Raw genomic sequence first — 20,666 nt, forward strand, 5'->3', positions numbered from 1 at the left:
TCTCTCTCTCTCTCTCTCTCTCTCTCTCTCTCTCTCTCTCTCTCTGTCTCTCTCTCTCTCTCTCTTATATATGTTGAGATGGGATATCCTAGGCTGGCCTCATACTTCATTTCAACTCACTGTGTAGTCAAGAATGATAACAATGATCTTGAACTTCTGATCCCCTGTCTCTACCTCCAAAGAGCTGGAATTACAGGCTACTGCCTGGTTTATAGTCACTATATTTTTGTTTTGTAAATGAGAAGAATGGGGCTTAGAAAGATTGTTTATCCAAACGCACACAGGTAGCAAGTGGTAGAGCCCCGTCTTGCAAGGCCTTACTGTTCCAAACTCTCTACCCATTCAAGCTCTTCCTCTGTAGAAAATACAAACAGGGCTGGCGTATAGGTGAATTCCCTGAACTTCCTCCCCAGTTGCCAAACTGTTTTATAAACTGAGCTCTCCTGGTAAGATACAGTTATACTTGAGGTAAGGACTTGGGATTCTTTGTGTGACTGGGAAGTACCTGTTTTTAGGTCCTAAGCGTCTTCTTCCTGAGCAGTGGCTCAGCATAAGTGCCTCCTTCTCGGGGAATCTAAGTTCTGGTGCTTTCTCTATTTCCTGCCATCTTGATTCATTATTTGATTTGCCACATTGGATGTCAGTCAATATTTCTGTGAGAAGAACACATAGAATGTAGGATAGGTATAATCTTCTGCAAGAGGTAGACAATGGGGAAAATGCCAGAGAGACTAAGCCATAGAAGACCTGGGACGGCTTTGAGGAAAGAAAGACACAGGAGAGATAGCAAAGGTCTGTTGGAAAGGCAATGGCACTGGTGGAAGGCAGAACTAGTGGGAAGCTAAGGGTTTAAAGGTGTGAGGAAGGTCAGAGGGCTTGAAGGTGGATTGAGCTATGAAGCTAAGGGCCTGACACTGCCCTCTTCCCCAATGGGCCTCTGTTTGCAGTCCCCCTGGAGGGGGTGAACATCACCAGCCCAGTACGTCTGATCCACGGCACCGTGGGGAAGTCTGCCCTGCTTTCTGTGCAGTACAGCAGCACCAGCAGCGACAAGCCTGTGGTGAAGTGGCAGCTGAAGCGTGACAAGCCGGTGACCGTGGTGCAGTCTATAGGCACAGAGGTCATCGGCACTCTGCGGCCTGACTATCGAGACCGTATCCGGCTCTTTGAAAATGGCTCCTTGCTTCTCAGCGACCTGCAGCTGGCGGATGAGGGAACCTATGAAGTGGAGATCTCCATCACTGATGATACCTTCACAGGAGAGAAGACCATCAATCTCACAGTAGATGGTAAAGCACTCTGCAGGGAAGGAGGCAGGATAAGATCGGGACTGAGGCTAGACCCCCCAAAACCACAAAAGGTGGTGCCTAGGCACAGCTAGCATAGAGTATTTGCACAGACCAGCCTGCTTAACATTTACAATAATCAAGGGCTAGATAACATTGCTCTCTCCATTTTGAAGACAAGGAAAATGAGTTAATAGAGTAACTTGCCCAAGCTCATATGACTGACAGAGCCTAGCGTTAAACTTAGAGAGCTAGACCTAGATCTCCCCCAACTAAAGTGTCTTCTAGGCTCGATCCATTTAAGTAAAGCTCAGTGGTTTTAGAATGGTGTTTAGGAAGAAGGGAAAGAGCACACTCATCATGGCTGTGCTGTTCAGTCTAGAAGCTACTTGATGAAGAATGAGTGGATGAAGAAGGGATAGATGATGGATGGCTGGATGGATGGATGGATGGATGGATGGATGGATGGATGGATGGATGGGTAGGTGGATGGATGGATGGGTAGGTGGATGGATGGATGGATGGGTAGGTGGATGGATGGATGGAGGGGTAGGTGGATGGTTGGACGGGTAAATTATGGGAAAGAACCTAAGCTAAGGATCTCAGCCCACAGTCTGAACTGTTGTATTTTGAAAGATGGGAGAATAAAAAAGGGGGGAATAGTGTTGTAGACCATGATTCACAGGCATTTCCATCCCCCATTTCTGGGGCTCAGTGCCCATTTCAAGACCACAGGTGTTAGTGGCTTCAACCACTGTGCTGGAACTCAGCGAGGCCTTCACCCTCAACTGCTCCCATGAGAATGGCACCAAACCCAGCTACACCTGGCTGAAGGATGGCAAACCCCTCCTCAATGACTCCCGAATGCTCCTGTCCCCTGACCAAAAGGTGCTCACCATCACCCGAGTCCTCATGGAGGATGATGACCTGTACAGCTGTGTGGTGGAGAACCCTATCAGCCAGGTCCGAAGCTTGCCTGTCAAGATCACCGTGTATAGTAAGTCTCCCTGCCTGCCCAAGATACGAGGGTTCGCCAGGACTAAAGGCATTCCAGAGAGTAACTATATAGAATAGTGGTTCTCAACCTTCTAATAATGCAACCTTTAATACTGTTCCTCATGTTGTAGTGACCCCAGCCATAAAATTATTTTTGTTGCTACTTCATAACAGTAATTTTGCTACCATTATGAATTGTCATATAGATTATCCATGCTTTCCAATGCTCTTAGGTGACCCCTGTGAAAGGGCCCTTTGCCCCCTAATAGGTTGTGGCCCACAGGTTGAGAACCACTGGTTTAGAGGGCATGAGACCAATTAGAGATGGGCTGACTGTCTGTGGAGGACAGGCACAAACGGAGGGGCGGCTCCAGGGAAGCTCTGCCATTGCCTACCCCCGCTACTGGGGCCCTTGTCTATCCCCTCAGTTGCTAGTGTCCTACTCACCGCACCTGCTCCCCTTCTCAAATTGTCCCTTCCTCTCCGCCTCTCTTTGCTTAGGACGAAGCTCTCTCTATATCATCTTGTCTACAGGAGGCATCTTTCTTCTTGTGACCCTGGTGACAGTCTGTGCCTGCTGGAAACCCTCCAAAAAGTCTAGGTGACGTCAACTTTCACATCTTAGTTCTTCCTTCAGCCTATTTCAATCCCAGCTTTAATATTGAGGGATTGCAATATATTGAATCCGGGGCCATGTACTTACTAGGCACACTCGACTATGGAGCTGCATCCCTATTTCTCAAGCTCTATTCTGTGCTTGTGTGTGTGTGTGTTTGTGCTCATGCACATGCTTGTATAGGCGTGAGTATGGGTATGTGTTGTTGGTGCTTGTGTGTGTAAAATGCCCATGTATGTGGATGGCAGAGATAGACCTCCAGCGTATTCTTAAACCATCCATTTTGGGGTTGTTGTTGTCATTGTGAGGCAGGGTCTTTCATCAGCCTGGATCATATGAATTAGATTAAGCTGGCTGGACACTGAGCCTCAGGGATCTGGGCTCTCTCCGCTTTACCCAGTGCTCTGGGACTACAATTGTGGGCTACCACAGCCATCTTTTTTATGTGGATTCTTGGAATTGAACTCAGGACCTCACACTTACAAGGCAATCACTGCCAACTGAGCTATCCCTCCACCCCAGCTCCCGAGTTCTAGTCTCATCTCTTTGATTTTTTCTCCTCCTCTTTCCAGGTGTATTTTTCCTTTGTATATGGTACTGCATCTGAGTTCAGCTACCGCTGATCACCCCGGCACTGCTGATGGTGGCTTTTTCTTTGAGTTACACAGTCTAGCTGGGTTAATGCACTACCTTTTAAGTCATAGCACCCCCAGTTTACAGACAGAGATGTTGAAACCCACCCTGGATAAATGGCCTCCCCACAGTCACAATGCCAGCAACTATCTTAGCATGCAAACCTAGATAGGACTCTTTCCCAAGTTTCTGAACAACCACCATGCCCAGTCCATCTTCCCATCATAAGGCTTCTTCTGTGGTCATTAGAACCCTTCCTGGGACTGTTCCTTAGCTTTTCTGTTCATGTCTAATAGCTCTGTTTTTGGTGGGGGTCGGTTGATTTGCAGGAAGAAGAGGAAGTTGGAAAAGCAAAACTCTTTGGAATACATGGATCAGAACGATGACCGCCTAAAATCAGAAGGTGAGCTCTCAGGCACCCACTGGCCCAGCCCATCAGCGCTCAGATCAGAGAGGCCTGCTGGGAAAAGGAAGAGTGGGTTATGAGGAAGTCGGAAGAGCAAAGCATATGGGAGCTGGGTGATATATAGGATTTGTCCCTGGACCAGACACTCTGTTCTTTTCTATGCAGCAGACACCCTGCCCCGAAGTGGAGAACAGGAGCGGAAGAACCCGATGGCCCTCTATATCCTGAAAGACAAGGTGAGCTGCTCTGTCAAGGAATCTCCATGGAACGCTTGGGAGCCGGTGATGTGACCACTCCTTTGCAGTATTTGCAGAAATCTTTGTGTCCTCTCCACTTTAGAGATTAAAAAAAAATGAGGCAAGGAGAGAGAAAACTTGTGAAGGGCTATACAAGTAAATGAGTGGCAGACCCGGCTTTCGCGATATAGGCGATAGTCTGTATGCAAAGCTGACTGGATGCATTCCAAATATCATGATGTACCCCAGCTTCCACCACATCCTGGCTACCGCCTGTCACAAGACCTGCTTGTGGGCTTCAGAGCCCTTCATCTGTTCTTCCTGTTCACATGCAATGCCCTTTTGCCATGACCAGGTCTGAAAGAGGATAAAGAGACAAGGCTCTGATGCATGCTAACATTTACTGAGTTCTTGTCATGTGCCTGGGCCATACTAAATGGTGTGTATTCCTAGACTTGTGTCTGTCACCCAGTCGGCCTTGGAGGTGTGGGTGAAAATTCTGAAGGACCCCCCCCCCCTTTCTGTTGTCTTGGGACCGCTGACCCTTGTGGCGCTTGGGTTTGCAGGACTCTCCGGAGCAGGATGAGAACCCCGTTACAGAGCCTCGGAGCACTACAGAGCCTGGCCCGCCGGGCTACTCTGTGTCACCACCAGTGCCGGGCCGCAGTCCGGGGCTGCCCATCCGCTCAGCCCGCCGCTACCCGCGCTCCCCAGCGCGCTCCCCCGCCACCGGCCGGACGCACACGTCACCGCCACGGGCCCCGAGCTCGCCCGGCCGCTCGCGCAGTGCCTCGCACACACTCCGGACTGCGGGCGTGCACAGAATCCGCGAGCAGGACGAGTCTGGGCAGGTGGAGATCAGTGCCTGAGCTGCCTTGGGAGTCCATTCCGGTTGCCCACGGTCTGCTATCCGCAGCAGGGGGGGAGGCTGAGCAGTTCCGGGGCCGCTGGCCTGGTGCGATGGGAGAATGTGGCCAGATCCCCGTTTAGGGTGCACACGTGTGTGAGCTTGCACAAATGGGGTGGAGCGCTGATCTCGGTGTTAAACCCTGTTGCATGTGTGCTGGGTTTACTGGTTGTGTTCTCTGTGCTCTCAGTGGGTGTGAACTGTGCCCTTTTAGGACTACATAGATTATTAAATGTCCGGCCCAATCCCCGGAAGGGTTTTATGGTAACTAACATCTGTAATTTTACCCAGTGAGACATCCTACGCGCCTCCTAGGGAGCATTTATGCTTCCCACCCACCTCCCAACCCCCCACGCCTCCGATCCCTAACGTCTGTGGTACACCCCACCACGCCGCCCCGCCAGTCCAAATTAGAGGTCACTTATCCACAAACGCAAACTGTCCTTAACTAAAGATGTCTGATGCTGGTTCCTGTGTGTACAGGGCCTGTTCTGACCACAAAGGAGTCATAATCTGAGAGGACCTTTCTGGTCACCTGGTTCCCCATCCCTCCCGATAGCGAGGGTGAACCCTATGGGCATTCTTCCTAGAACCCCAGGAACCTGGACTAGGCAGGGACAAAATATCAGGCTTTCAGTGCTTGGTGGCCTCCAATGGCTTCCTCAGAAGCATGCTATACTGATTTTTCTTCCTATCTTTGCTCATGGGAATGTGGGTGGATTTGTACCTCTAGAGCAGTAGTTCTCAACCTGAGGGTCACAACCCCGCCAGGGGTCACATATGAGATATTTATATTATGATTCCTAACAGTAGCAAATTACAGTTATGATGTAGCAATGAAACAATTGTTTAGTTGGGGGTCACCACAGCATGAGGAGCTGTATTAAAAGGTCACAGCACTAGGAGAGTTGAGAACCATGGCTCTAGAGATTTGCATGGCCACACACCACTGAGCCAGAAGCTGCATGTGGGAAGGACCTGATTTTGACCATTCACACTCTTCTTCCTTGCTTTCTTACAAAACAAGCATTTCAATCATCCGCAAAAAGGTTGAGGGGCTTCCTGGGGCTGTAAGGAAATAATAAGGTTCTGCTCGGCAGAGAAACCCAGAAAGAAGAAGCAGCTCCCCAGCCTGCCTATCACGGCAGCCATAGCATACTCCCTAGCCTTCTGTTTTCCGCCTGCCTTGCTCCTAGATACCCAGAACTTAGGACAGTGGACAGAGCCGGCTCCGTAATCTGTACCATCAGAGAACTAAGGGGCTGGGCCACTCCACAGCCACCACCTCTTTGGGATTTTAGAAGAAAGGAAATAACCCACTGTGTGAAGACAGAAAGCACACAAATGGCTGAAAGACAAGAGGGTCCTGGATGTTCTGCCCTCTCTTACCTAATGCCCTCAGGGACCTGGTGTCTCCTGTCCCTCCTCAATGTCTAAACTTCAGTTCTGTCTCTGCATCATCCCACAAGCAACTCCCAAGGCCCCATATCCATCACCTCCACACCAGAACACCAGCCCTGCGGGCACCAAGACCCCACCAGTGCGTCCCTCAGCTTTCCAGTCTGATGGCTTTCTCCCTGATCACGTGACTTGTCTGCAACTCTCCTTGCTTAGCCAGAAGCCACAATCCACTAACCTTCCCAGCTGCCCCATCCTCCATAAAATAGTGTACGTAGGTGATAGCACAGGCAGGTTAGGAGATGTAAGACTTGGAGAAGGATGACCTTGGTGAGCCTCGAGATACAGGGGTGAGGGATAGGGTGAGATGGGAGCATGCCACACCCTGGTGCTGTATTCCGGCAGGGCTGACTTCCCAGACTCAAGCCAAAATTTGCCTTAAATCGGGGGTAAGTAAGGAAGTTATTTTTTGTTTGTTTGTTTTCATTTTTGTTTTGCTCTGTTTTGATCTTCCTCTTTGTATTACTAGCATCTGGCAGAGTGTGTAGCACACCCTGGATGCTCAATAAACTTTTGATGAAATGAAAATGTTATCTCCATATATGCAAACTGAACAAATGAGGAACCTAAACGTACAAGCTATCTCCTTTTCTCTTACCTTCTTCCACTTTCTTTCCAAATTCCAAATCATCCATTCCAGAGCCATCACTCCATTCATTCATTCATTCATTCATTCATTCATACACTCAAGTATTCTCTTGGTTACTAAATAAACAGTCATCTCCCAGACACATGATAAAGGTATAATTATGCCATGGCTTCTATCCACTAAACAATCTCACAGAGGAAGACAGTAAGTGAACAGATTATTCTAATACAGTGTAAAAGAGAAATAACAGAGATAGATACAATATAAGGAACTCAGGGAACATACATCAGAGGTTACAAGAGACAGGAGGACACATTCCAAGTAGAAGGAGAAGCATGTACAAAAGTCTTGGAGGGCAAAAACACATAAGGAATTCACAATACTGAGCCATTGAAGTGGATGGCATTATTTTAGGAGATTTTTATGGAGGAGAAAGAAAGAAAAGCTCAAGATAGGCTTCTGGGGCCTGAGAGATTGTATTTTGTGAAGTCAGGTTGAAAGGATCTCACAGAGAAGGCAGATCAAAAAGATAGGATGATGGTCTACAAGAGCTAGTTCCAGGACAGGCTCCAAAACCACAGAGAAACCCTGTCTTGAAAAACCAAAAAAAAAGATAGGATGAAATATAAGCGAAGAGGCCATCACGCAGTCAAAGAAGAGGCTCTCAAGAATAATGGAACAGATATGTTGGTGCATGCCTAGAGCCCCACTGCGTGGAGAGCTGAAACAGGAGGACCTGAAGGTCAAGTCCAGCTGAGGCACATAGCAATGTCCTGTCTCAGAGAAACCAAAGAGGCGGGAGGCGGGGTGATAGAACAGTCAGGACTTCAGAGGGCTTCGGGTATGAAAAGGAATTCAAAATAAAGATTGGGGTTGACATGTAGCTCTGTGATAGGGTGCTTGCCTAGCATGTATGAGTCCCTAGGTCTGATCCCCAGGAAAGAAGAAGAAAAGAAAGAATCACAAAAGAAAAAACACACATTAAATTAGGCAGCAAGGGGACGACTGGTCAGCTTGGCACAGGGAGTGTCAGTCATGAGCAGGAGGGAAAGCAGGACGCTTATAGGTGAGTCATGATTGACATCATCCAGACTGGAGGCTTGAGTCTGGTATTTGAAAGGTCTTCCTGTTTCAGAAGAGCTTGCTCCTGCCTGCACACACTATATTTAGTCTCTATCACCAGAAGAAATTTCCAGGGAATCAGAAACAAAACAAAAAATTTTAAATATGACGAGTCCAGGGTGCTTTAGTACTAATAAAATATGAAAAGGAAATGCCATGCATGTTTTGCATTAGAAATGTGTTGAAAAACTATGCTTGGCCCATTGGTGAGGTAAGAAGAGTTAAACTTGAGACTCCTAGATTAAGTTGATGTCCTAAAGAAGGGCTCCCTGATGATAGCGCACAAGAGCCTGGCAGATGAAACAGCTAATCTTCTGAGGAGAAAAGCACTTTCAATTTTCTGATATTAAAACCAATCAAAGATGAATGAACAGGTATGGTGATATATGCCTGTAACCTCAACATCTGGGATGTTGATGAAGATGGAGTATGAGTTTCAGATCAGCCTGAGCTACACAGTGAAGCGCTATCCCAGGCAGCAAGAAGAATTAACAAATAAAAAAGGGGGGGGGGAAGGATCGATAAGTAGATATACAAGGAAACAAATCACCATGAATGAGAGTCGGCCAGGCTGTGGTAGTACACACCTTTAATCCCAGCACTCAGGAGGCAGAGGCAGGTGGATCTCTGTGAGTTTGAGGCCAGCTTGGTCTATAAAGAAAGTTCCAGGACAGCCTAATCCTCTCCAGTCTTAGATGTTTTCTAAAACTAGTAAATACACAAAAGTATTAACAAACAAGAAATAGAAAAAGATGATCTCATGTGCATAATTGGTAGTAAAAATAGAGTCCACCAAAGACAAAGTGAACCCTTAAAGGCAGAGAGACACGGACCTCCTACTGTTAGAGGACAGTAATGCTGGGAACCATTAGGAAGCTGAGCAGGTCCTCTCAAGAGAGCAACAAAGATTACTCCCAACTAAGAATATTTTGCCTGGTAAAACAGACTTTCTTTTTTCTCTTTTTCGTTTCTTGAGACAGGGTTTCTCTGTGTAGTTTTGGCTGTCCTGAAATTCATTCTATAGACTAGGCTAGCCTTAAACTCACAGAGATCGGCCTGCCTCTGTCTCCTTAGTGCTGGAGTGCTGGGATTAAAGGCGTGCGCCACCCTGGAGACTTTCATACTGAGAATGAATAAAGATATCAAATGAAACAAGACCTGGGGTTTCCCACGAACAGTAAAGGAACATCTCACAGAAATACATAACAGAAACAGAAAAATTATTCCAAAAGGAAGGTCTGAGAAACAAGGACAAGCAAATAAATGAGTAAGTGGACTCGAATAAAGTCTTATAAAATGATAGTGGTTTGTCTGCTGTCCTCAAAACCTCAGAAGCAAAATACAGAAAAATTAGAGGGCTTAGGTTGGGAGGATTTATCAGAGTCAAACTATTTCAACATACTTGAATACTTTAGGAATTCTTTGGCTAAAATAGTAACTTCAGATTTTAGTAAGCATTAAGGGAGAAGGTATGAATAACTACTAAAAGATCAGAAATGCAAGCTCAAACCTGGCTACATAAGAAATTACAGCTTGAACTGCATGAGAAACTATATCAAATTATACTTTTACCATGTGTGTATACATACACACACACACACAGAGTATATCTACTAGTATTACACAATCCATGTGATGAAACTTTCATTATATATTTTATATGTTATATATATTTAATTCACCGATAAGGAAGGAAACATATTAAGGATACAAATACAAATTCAAAGCGTTCTTAAACTTCCAAGAAAAGAGAAAAAGAGGGTAAATAAAATGTGAGCTTATATGATAGAAAGCAAAAAGTTAAATGATAGGGAGGGGAAAAAGCTAAATTATAAATGACCAAAATTGTCCAGTTAAAATACAGAGATAGGTATTTTAACTGGCATATGATTTGTTTAAATCTTTAAAAAATTATAATCTTTAAAAATCACAAGATCTTTAAAAATCTTACCATATGCTACTTAATTGAGAAAACAATGGTTTGGAAGAGTTGGCAGTAAAGTTACAGGAAAAGGCCAACCAAGCAAATGCGAAAAGGAACTAGGTAGATGTTTACAAACAAAAGAACTATAGGCTGGGCATGGTGGCACACACCTGCAATCCTAGCTGCTCTTATGTTGGGCAGGAGGGTCAAAAGGTCAAGGTCTATCTGGGCTACACTGTGAATTCAAAGCCAGTCTGGGCAACTACGCAAGATAATTCTCTCAAAATAAACTCAGAAGGGTGAGGGGAAGGACTAGGGTAACTCAGTGGTCGAGTACCTGTCTAGCAACACGGGCCCCATGTTCACCTCCCTAGAACTGCAAATAATACTATAAAAACAAAGAGGAAGTCTAGAGAGATGTGCAACTCAGTGCATAGCCTCACGTCTCGCTTGTCTGAGACAGCAGTAGCTACTCCTGTCATTATTAGCATGCATTTTTTTACTGATCTGTTTTTCAGTGCTAAAACAAAGCATCTGAAGCAGGTAACCCTCAAAAAGAAAAGAGGTAGATTTGACTCACAATTCTAGAGGTTCAAAGAGATGTCACTGACAGCAGCCCAACACTGATGACAATTACAAAAGCGTTTGTGGGAGCGAGAGATTGTCACTAAACAGGAAGCCACAGAGTAATTTGGGGTCAGGCTCAGGCTCTTGTGTTCATTTGCTCTTAGAAGAACCAGGAGGTCAATAGTCCCATGCAAAGGCATCTTCTTGCATGAATACCACCAGCCTTGTGAGCAGATTAATGGAGGCAAATCATCTCAGCACATTGCAAAACAAATACTTGTAAAATTTGATGTTTATTCTTAAAGTTTTAGTGAAGTAGAAAAGAGAACAATTAGAGGAAACTTTTAAAGCCTGATAAATAACATGTACAAAAAACAACAGTTCACATCAAAACATTAACAGTCATACATCAGAAATTATCCCTTTAAAAATAAAGATGTAAATACAGATGCTTGCAGCCATGCCCGTATGCAATATTGATGAAGCAAGAAAAAAAAACAATAAAGGTTAAAAGTAAAAACTAAATTGTCACTTTAAATTAGACAATTTTCCTTTGTAGCAAACATAGCCATCCACTGGCAACTAAATGACTTAAAACAATCACAATTTTATTTCCTTGGCTCCTCATCTTAACAATTAGGGTTGGACTCAAAAGAAGCAGTTCATTTGCTCGAGCTTCCTGAGGTCATTTATACGACTGTGTCATCCAGCAGCTTGAATTGGAGCTGGATGACTGAACCGTGTCACATGTCTAGTGGCAAATGCACAAGTAGGTTTAGGACTCCCTATCTATAGTAGTTGATCTTTGTTCTCTGTGGCTAAATCAAGCGACTAGTCCCAAAGTCATGGGTTGAGACACAGTTGCAAAATTTGCTTGTTTTCTTAAAGCTTGGTCCTGAAAGCTCTTCAGCTTTATTTCTGTTGTATTCTGTTGGTTAAAGCAAATCACAAAGCCATCCCATCGTCATGTGGTTTCTTTTCTTTAAAACATAAAATAAAATATGCCAGGCGGTGGTGGTGCATGCCTTTTATCCCAGCACTCAGGAGGCAGAAGCAGGTGGATCTCTGAGTTCAAGGCCAGCCTGTCTACAGAGTAAGTTCCAGGACACGTTTTGCTTTGTGTAGAAGTCAGAGAACAATTTTGGAGAGTCAGTTTTCTCCTCCTGCCATGGGTTCAGGAGAACAAACCCACATAGTCAGGCTTGTGGAACAAGTGTTTTTACCTGGCTCCACTTTGTGGGTTCCAGATGAGAGGAGGCAGACTTTGCAAAGGAGTAAGTGTAAGATGTAGCAGGAATTACCACAGCTACTTTTGAAAATAATCTGCAGTGTGCTGTGGAATAACGCTTTTATATCCTGTAAAGATTTGTCACTCTTATTGGTTTAATAAAATGATGATTGGCCAGAAGCCAGTCAGGAAGTATAGCCTGGGGGACCAGACTAGGAGAATTCTGGGATGAGGAAAGCTTCAGTCTGCAGTTGCCACCAGACGCAGAAGAAGCAAGATGAAAATGCTGCCCTGAGAAAAAGTACCAAGCTTTGTAGCTAAATATAGATAAGAATTATGGGTTAATTTAAGTTGTAAGAGCTAGTTAATAATAAGCTTGAGCTGATAGGCCAAACAGTTTATAATTAATATAAGCCTCTGTGTGTTTCTTTGGGACTGAACAGCTGCAGGACTGGGCAAGACAGAAACTTCCTTCTATAGCAGTACAAGGTCTAACACATTAACTAAAATACAACTAATGTGTAAGATTTACAGGGAACAAGTTATAAAACCTGAAATGAACCTATTCATAAATAAGAAGACTATGTGTGTTGTGTATCAGAATACCTAAGACTAAGTAATTTCTAAAGCCCGTAGACTTACAAGCTGGTGTTGGCACACACCTTTAATCCCAACACTCAAGAGGCAGAGGCAGAGGCAGGTAGATCTCTGTGAGTTTGAGGCCAGCCTGCTCTACAAGAGCTAGTTCCAGGACAGGCTCTAAAGCTACAGAGAAACCCTGTCTCAAAAACAAAACAAAACAAAACAACAACAACAACAACAACAATGTTGTGTGGAGCGGCGGGCCGCTTCCCGCCACCCGGCTAGCTTTACCTGAAATAATTACACGGAAATTGTATTCTTTTAAACACTGCCTGGCCCATTAGTTATAACCTCTTATAGGCTAGCTCTTACATATTGATCTAACCCATTTCTAATATTCTGTGTAGCCCATGAGCTGGCTTACCAGGAAAGATCTTAACCTGCGTCTGTCTGGAGTGGGAGAATCATGGCGACTGCCTGACTCAGCTTCTCTCTCCCAGCATTCTAATTTTCCGCCTACCTAATTTTCTGTCCTATCAGGCCAAACAGTTTTCTTTATTAGTTAACCAATGAAAGCAACAGATAAGATACAAGACCCACCTCCATCACAACAACAACAGCAGCAGCAAAAAGAATGTAGACTTATTTCTTACAGTTTTGGAGACTGGAAAAGTCGATATTAAAGTCCCTACAATGGTTACAGTACTTCTTGCTGAATGATTCCAGGCTTTGGGGAGGATTCATTCAAATAAAACTTGAAGGTAGTTGCACTGGCTAGTTTTTACATAAATTTGACACAGTTAGGGTCATCTGGAAGAAGGCACCTTAATTAAGAGGCTATCTCCTTAAAATCTGTAGGTGCTGGGTAGTAGTGGCACACGCCTTTAATCCTAGCACTTGAGAGGCAGAGGAAGGTGGATCTCTGTGAGTTCAAGGCCAGCCTGGTCCACAACGCAAAATTTGGGACAGCTAAGACTGTTACAAAGAGAAACCCTGTCTTGAAAAAAATCAGAAAGAGAGAGAGGAAAGATCCCTTGTAGGCAAGTCTTTGGGCATTTTCTTAATTAGTAATTAATTAGGGAGGACCTGGTCCTTTATTGGTGCCACCACCCCTGGGCTGCCCCTAGGCTGGGTTCTATAAGAAAGCAGAATGGCCAAGCCATATGGGGCAAGCCTCCATGACCTCTACATCAGCTCCTGCCTCCAGGTCCCTGCCCTGGTTGAGTTCCTGTCCTGACTTTAGATGGTGAACTGTGCTGTGGAAGTGTACGCCGCCAAATGAACTCTTTCTCCCTAGTCGCTGTTGGTCATGGTGTTTCATTGCCGCAATAGAAACGCTGACTCAGACAGTAGTGCTGTTCATAACAGAAGATGAAAGGGAACCGTTTGACCAGGCACTACACTGTGAAGAAATAACCAGGAACTCTTCCGGAAAGAAAGCATCGTGGAATGTCATATTTCCTAATGGCATCCAATTCACTAGCCTTGTTTCCTTGGACCCTCTTCAGAAAAGTCCTTTTTATAACCCAAGTCCTCTTATTGAGATACCACATAACAGGACGAATATAAAGTTTATATCTATAGAAGACACCAGCCTTTAAAATCTCCAGTCAGGCAATGTATAGTGTATGTGTGACCCATAATCACTTGAAAAAAAATGGAGGTGATGTGGAGTTGAGAGAACAGATGGGTTGCAGCCTGTAAGATGACTTAAAGAGTAGGGAAAGGCCCTTGCTCTAGCCTGGGACCTTCATGGTAGAAAAAGAGAATCAACTCCTACAAGGTGTTCTCACATTGTCACCTGCTTCCACTTTGGGGCTCACGTGCACATGTGTACACACACATACACACAAAATGCATTCCAGTAACGAAATTTTAATAGAGTGTTTGTATTTATATGCAGATGTGATTTCATGCCGTGCACCGCGGCCCCTGTCTCCTCTCTATGCCCTAGAACCCAGTTCACGAGCTTTGGACAGGGGCTGGAGGTTGAGGAAACACACGCAGACACAGACCGACACAGGGACCTTCAATCACTGGTACCAAAAGCCCATCTTTAATAGCACCATGGAGGCTTAATTACCATGCAGTCAATGGCCAACAGGTGAAAACCCCATCCTCTGATCCTCTAGGCTAGGCACAGCTTCTAGCAACTTCAATTAGAAGGCTCTAGACAGGGAAGAGCAGCTGGAAGCCAGGAACTCAATTGGTCCCAACAATATCAGGCCTCTGGGAAAGGACAAGGCACTAAGAGATAAGTTAAGCCAGCAAAATGACATCAGGACACTATTCCTAGCCAGCAAAGAGGAAGTCATTATTATTCCCTGGGTTGACTCAGTTTCCCTATAGTCATTGGTGGCTTGGGACAAAAATAAAAACTTACAGAGATTGAGAGCAACCTGACTTGTGCAAAAGGGAAGAAAAGAGGGACTGGAGGGATGGTTTAGTAGTTAAAAATATTGGCTGCTCTTGCAGAGGACTAGGGTTCAATTCCCAGCACCTATATGCTGGCTCACAATTGTAACTCCAGTCCCAGGGGACGAAATACCTTCTGAGGGCACTCCAGGTATGCGAAGTCCAGAAATAAGGCAGTTAATACCCCTGCACACAAAATATAAATATACTTTTAAGAAAAAAGAAGGAAAGAAGATAAGGCCTTTAGACCTTGATGTATCTAGGGTTGGCTGTGCTGACCAGAAAGAGAGCTGTGCTGTTCCTGTACCCGCGACATCTAAATGTCAATCAATACATATCTGGTTTTTAAAAACATACTTAAATGTCCTGGGTACAGCATTGCCCTTAAGATGTTTTATAAGTAAAGAAATGGCCTCAGAGAGGTAGTACAATTTATTTAAGTCACTTGTTGAGTAGAATAGGCACTTATCTGTCTCTGGCTTCAAATACCACCTGAGTTTGCTCTTTGACTCTGACAACTTGGGCAAGAGTCCCAGCTGTACATGTATAAAACACTACAAAGAAGCAGGAACCAGAATTAAAGAGAAATTTGCTCTGAAGGGCCACTTGGAAGGGCACCTGGTCCTTTTCCTCTCTTCTCTTTCTTTCAAACAGCCAAGAACAAGTTGCTCACAAATCACTAGCAGGAGAGGTGAAGGAAGGTCCAGTCAAACTGGTCACTGGGCTTGCATGTCAATAGACCAAGCAGTAAACTTCCCTAAAATAGAAACAGGAGTTGGCTCCCATGTATCCACCTCAACCTGTGACTCATGTGGTCAGCTCTTCCTTAGCTCATGGAAATGAGACAATCGGAGTGTTAAAGTGCCAGGTTGCTGGAAATGAACTTGCATCCCCGAATTCCCCCGGATGCCTTCGGAATCTTAATGTCCTGCAGGAAGGACTCACAGTCAGTATTCCCTCTGACCTCTTCAATTTTCAATAGGTGGCCCTTTAGAATATTGAGGAGATAATAAACTGTTTCAAAAGCAGCTGTAATTATGGGACAGGACATGCCTCTAGGTAGCGGCCACTCCTCAGCTGCCACAGCCTCTGGCTCCAACCCCATGCTCCTTGTTTCCCTTAACCATTCTGCTCAACAGAGCACAGGCCAGGGAATAATTCTGAGCTCCTTTGAGACGGACATTTTTCTTTTTTTGGGGGGGGGAAGGGATATGTACCATCTTTCTGAATTATAGAAACTGAATCAAATCAAGTTGATATTGGAGCAGTAGCAGAGAACTTGGCTGGGAAAGGACTGCTGCTGACAGCATTCGGGTGGAACTCAGCTGCCCTTGGGCCCTGTGGACCTAAGAAATCCCAGGTTAGCCGCGAGTTCATTGAATCCGCCTGTCACACCCTTTCCTATCTAATCTTTGGCTGACTTCATCCATATAAATGTACTTTTCATCAGTCTGACCTCACACATACCTTGCCCCATAAACCCTCCACAGAGAAGTCACAGACTTGGTGAATGCCCTTAGTGTTTCCATTTTTTTTTTTCTTTACTTTGCGGTTTTCTTGTTGTTGTTTTGCAGACAGGGTCCAGCCTGGACTGGACTCAAATTCATGATCCCCTGTTTGGTAGGATTACAACCATGTGCCTGCCACCACACATGCTATGCTTGCATTTCTGAAATCGCGTGTTCTATTCTGACCCCAATCGCTATCCTTCCGGCCCAGTCACTCTATTGCCTCTACTTCATCTACTCTGTAGCCCATGGAATCACTCAGTTTGTTGAGAAGGCAGCATTTTCTTTCACAGATTCTATCTTAATCAGTCTTGGTCTGTCTCAGGAGAGAGAAAGGAAGCAGGGAAGGCAGCCTTCTGCTTGGTCAGTTAGGGTTGGAGCTGACCCTGAAGCTCAGTAGGGAGGGGGGAGGAAGGGAGAAGGGTTAGCTGGGTTAGGGGCCTCCAGAGAAGCTGGCCAGAACAATTGAGAACAAAGGCTGGACACTCTTCCGCTGAGGCCCAGAGCCTGGCCTTGGCCTTCAGTGAACAGCTCTAGGAAATGGCTGAGATTCCAGATTTGAAAGGAAGAGACTGGTAAACAGGAGCCGGGCTGAGAAGAGAGCAGCCTCTCTGGGTTTTAGGGAGGGGCCAATCTAGTCATCTGGGTGCCACAAAGCTTGTTTGCTTATAGATGCAGAGGAGAGGTGTCGGGTCAGGCAAGACGCTGAGAAGGCTTCCTTCCAACCATCTTTGTGAAGCCTGAAACTCAGCCCCGCTGATGATGCTTCAGACAGCTTCAGTGATGAGTTGTGCATAAAAATCAGCCAAACGGATTGTCACTCACATGTCAACACTGTCTGGGTTAAGTAGTTTTATGTCTAATCTCATTCCATTTTTACTCTAGATCTCAAGGTGGGATCTATTACTAATATTCCCAATATACAGAGAAGGGAACTGACTTTGAGGATGAAGGAATCTGCCCAAGACCCCACAGAAGTAATTTTCAAATCTTTTGGGGAAAAAAAAAATGTAGACACGGTCCATGGGGTTTTCACACCTTGTTTCCAAGGTTCTGGGTCATTCCTGTGTTCTAGTCTCCTGAGGCTCAGTCTATCTGTTCCTAGCGAATGGACCAAGAATGCATACTGCTCCCCTTCCTCATTGATTTCTTGGCTTGCAACCCCTTTGGACTCTGTCTTCAGCTCCTTACTCCTCTATGTGAGACTCCACCTCTGATCCTCATCTCCCTATTAGGTGGTTGTCCAATGGAAAAGGATAGAGACCAAGACTTAAGCATAAACTTCAAATAGAGCTGTGGGGTTGGAGGAGTAAGAGTGTGGATACGATTACGGTCATGTGAGGATTTCATCTAAGAAACCCTAAATCAGACGTGAGGTAACCCTTAGTGCTGAAGTTAGTGTCCAGAGTTACAGCTAAAGTGTAGAGGTCGGAGAGTTTCTCACCTCTGGTCCCCTCCCAGTTCTCTAAGGCACGGAGGGCCAGGCAGGAAGCATCCGTTTCCTCAAAGCCGCTTCCCTACTGGGACAGAGTCTCAGTCACAAACAACTACCGCCACCCACCCCTCCCCTCCTTCCCTTACTGCTGAGCTCGGAGCAGTGGGACAAAGTGCGTGGGACAAGGAAAGCAGCTGAGGGAAGCCATGGGCTCTGGAGGAGTGGGGCTCCTGGGGACTAGGTGGCCTCTACCTCTACTGCTTCTTCTCATCGTGGGTGAGTGGGGCCCTTCCTCTTCTAGTCCACGCTCCTGGACTCCTGGCCAGATTCACAGCCTGGATCCCAGGCCAGTAGAACAAAAGAGGATCTCTTGTCATTAGCACTGGGAATAACAACGACGGTGGTGGTGGTGGGGTGTGGGCATGGGCTTGGCTGTGTTCACAGAGACAGCTGTGTAGACCCTGGCCTGAGGACGCTGACCCTCTCCCCTCCCACTAGCTATTTGGAAATAGATGTCGGGTAATATAAGCCAATCGGGCAGACTCCTACACAAGACGCAGAAGGGTGCATTTCAGGGAGTCTCTCCCTTCCAGGAGGCAAGGCTCTGGATTCTTCACCTCAGATCCTAGTTCACCCCCAAGACCAGCTACTTCAGGGCTCCGGCCCAGCCACGATGAGTTGCAGAGCCTCGGGCCAACCGCCTCCCACTATCCGCTGGCTGCTGAATGGACAGCCCCTCAGCATGGCGACCCCAGACCTACACTACCTTCTGCCTGATGGGACTCTCCTGCTACATTGGCCTGCTGTCCAGGGACGCCCCCAACATGACCAGAACCTCCTCTCAGCACTCCTGGGTGTCTACACATGTGAGGCCAGCAACCCGCTGGGCACAGCCGTGAGCCGGGGTGCTAGGCTGTCTGTGACTGGTGAGGCTTGGGAGGGTAGGCCCAGGGTGAAGCAAAGCTAGGTTGAGCTGCTCATGTCCATGGAAATACTAGGGGTTATCTGTAAAGGGAGGCCTGGCCTGGCGGAGGTGGAAGGGGGGATCCTTGGGAGGGAGAACTAGGTTAAGTTGGACATAGAAGGCCAAGGAAATGGGTACAGCTGGGTATAGCAGAATGGGGTAGGCAAGCTAGGAGATGCCAAAGAGGGACTCGGGGGAGGGCAGACATGATTCCTATTGACCTGATGTTCTCCTAACAGTCCTCCAGGAGGACTTCCAGATCCAGCCTCGGGACACAGTGGCCGTGGTGGGTGAGCGGTTGGTTCTTGAGTGTCAGCCACCCTGGGGCTACCCAAATCCTTCAGTCTCGTGGTGGAAAGATGGGAGACCCCTGGTCCTACAGCCAGGGAGGCACGCAGTAAGTGAAGCCCCCATTCCCGGGCACTGCTTTTCCAATACTTCATCATGTCCTGGGCACACCAAGCAACTGACATGCTCTCCGGGGACATGTTCCCTGGCAGGTCTGAGACCTCAGGTTGCTCTCCAGCCTCTGAGCTTTCCTCACATTGAAGCCTTCACGGAGTATCTGTACCTACAGGTGGCTGGGGGTTTCCTGACTGTGGCAAGAGCAGAGAAGAATGACACGGGGACCTATATGTGTATGGCCACCAACAGTGCAGGACAACGGGAGAGCCGAGCAGCCAGGGTGTCTGTCTGGGGTAAGAACAGAAGTCGGCTGAGAGCCAACAGAAGGGCTCAGGAGATAATTCAGTGGGTCATGAGCTTGCTTCATGTATGTGAAGGCTTGAGTTCAGATCCCTGCACCCACATAAAAGCTGAGCCTGGCAGGGTGTGTCTATAATACAGGTACTGGGCTTCTGGAAACAGGTGGGTTCCAGAAGCCAGCCAGCCAGTCTCTTGTGGTGAAATCCAGGCTCAATAAGAGATCCTGTCTCAAAGGGGGGGGGGGGACCAATAAGGAGAGCAATAATAAAGACTCTATTGTCAACTTTTGGTTTCTATAGCATACTCACCCAAGTGCAAACATATGAGCATATACTTAAACCCACACACAACATCCAAGGTAGGGTAGGGGACTCCAGTTTGTGAGGTGGTCAGTTATGGGGTTTGGGTATATGGGGCTCAACCTGGGATTGGGATCCAAGTGGTGAAGCCTCCCTGTGTGAGGCTAGAATGGATACAGGAGTATTCTAGACCTGATCTGGGAGACAAATTTGTCCATGCTGAAGGTATATTCCTCTCCTCCATCCCACCCTCGTGTTCCTCTATAGAGTCACAGAACCACAAGGAATATTTGGAACTTCTGGCTGTTCGCATCCAATTGGAAAACGTGACCCTGCTGAACCCGGAACCCATGAAAGGCCCCAAGCCTGGGCCAACTGTGTGGCTCAGCTGGAAGGTGAGACAGAGGACCCAGGAAGTGAGAACCCATCCAGAGGAGGGCTCTCACGAACTCCCCAAGCACTTATCCCTACTCCAACCTCTTCCCAGGTGAGCGGCCCTGCTGCGCCTGCTGAGTCCTACACAGCCTTGTTCAGGGCCCAGAGGACCCCCAGGGACCAGGGATCTCCATGGACAGAGGTGCTTCTGGGTGGCTTGCAGAGTGCAGAGCTTGGGGGCCTCCGCTGGGGCCAAGACTACGAGTTCAAAGTGAGACCGTCCACTGGCCGGGCTCGAGGCCCGGATAGCAACGTGCTGCTCCTGAGGGTGCCAGAACAAGGTCAGGGAAGGAGCCTGATTGACGCTGGGGGGTAGAGGAGGTGTGGGGGTGGGGGGATGCTCTCAGTGAATTAG

At 46.7% G+C, this 20,666-nt stretch overlaps 2 protein-coding genes across 2 annotated transcripts in view; both read left to right on the forward strand.

Moving 5' to 3' along the window:
- Hepacam (hepatic and glial cell adhesion molecule) overlaps positions 1-7,085 on the forward strand; it is a 20,522-nt gene extending 13,437 nt beyond the window's left edge. Inside the window, exons 2-7 of the mRNA XM_005347045.3 lie at positions 948-1,289; positions 2,002-2,283; positions 2,784-2,883; positions 3,861-3,934; positions 4,103-4,173; positions 4,740-7,085. Of these exons, the coding sequence (XP_005347102.1) occupies positions 948-1,289; positions 2,002-2,283; positions 2,784-2,883; positions 3,861-3,934; positions 4,103-4,173; positions 4,740-5,042 (1,172 nt within the window). The 3' untranslated portion in view covers positions 5,043-7,085. The remainder of the gene's footprint in view (positions 1-947; positions 1,290-2,001; positions 2,284-2,783; positions 2,884-3,860; positions 3,935-4,102; positions 4,174-4,739) is intronic.
- Positions 7,086-18,079: 10,994 nt separating this feature from the next.
- The window catches only part of Robo4 (roundabout guidance receptor 4), a 12,239-nt gene continuing 9,652 nt past the window's right edge, over positions 18,080-20,666 (forward strand). Inside the window, exons 1-6 of the mRNA XM_005347047.3 lie at positions 18,080-18,184; positions 18,502-18,834; positions 19,112-19,269; positions 19,450-19,570; positions 20,144-20,271; positions 20,364-20,592. Of these exons, the coding sequence (XP_005347104.2) occupies positions 18,115-18,184; positions 18,502-18,834; positions 19,112-19,269; positions 19,450-19,570; positions 20,144-20,271; positions 20,364-20,592 (1,039 nt within the window). The 5' untranslated portion in view covers positions 18,080-18,114. The remainder of the gene's footprint in view (positions 18,185-18,501; positions 18,835-19,111; positions 19,270-19,449; positions 19,571-20,143; positions 20,272-20,363; positions 20,593-20,666) is intronic.

Source organism: Microtus ochrogaster, chromosome 5 (assembly GCF_000317375.1).
Source record: "Microtus ochrogaster isolate Prairie Vole_2 chromosome 5, MicOch1.0, whole genome shotgun sequence".
In the NCBI taxonomy this organism is placed as follows: Eukaryota; Metazoa; Chordata; class Mammalia; order Rodentia; family Cricetidae; genus Microtus; species Microtus ochrogaster.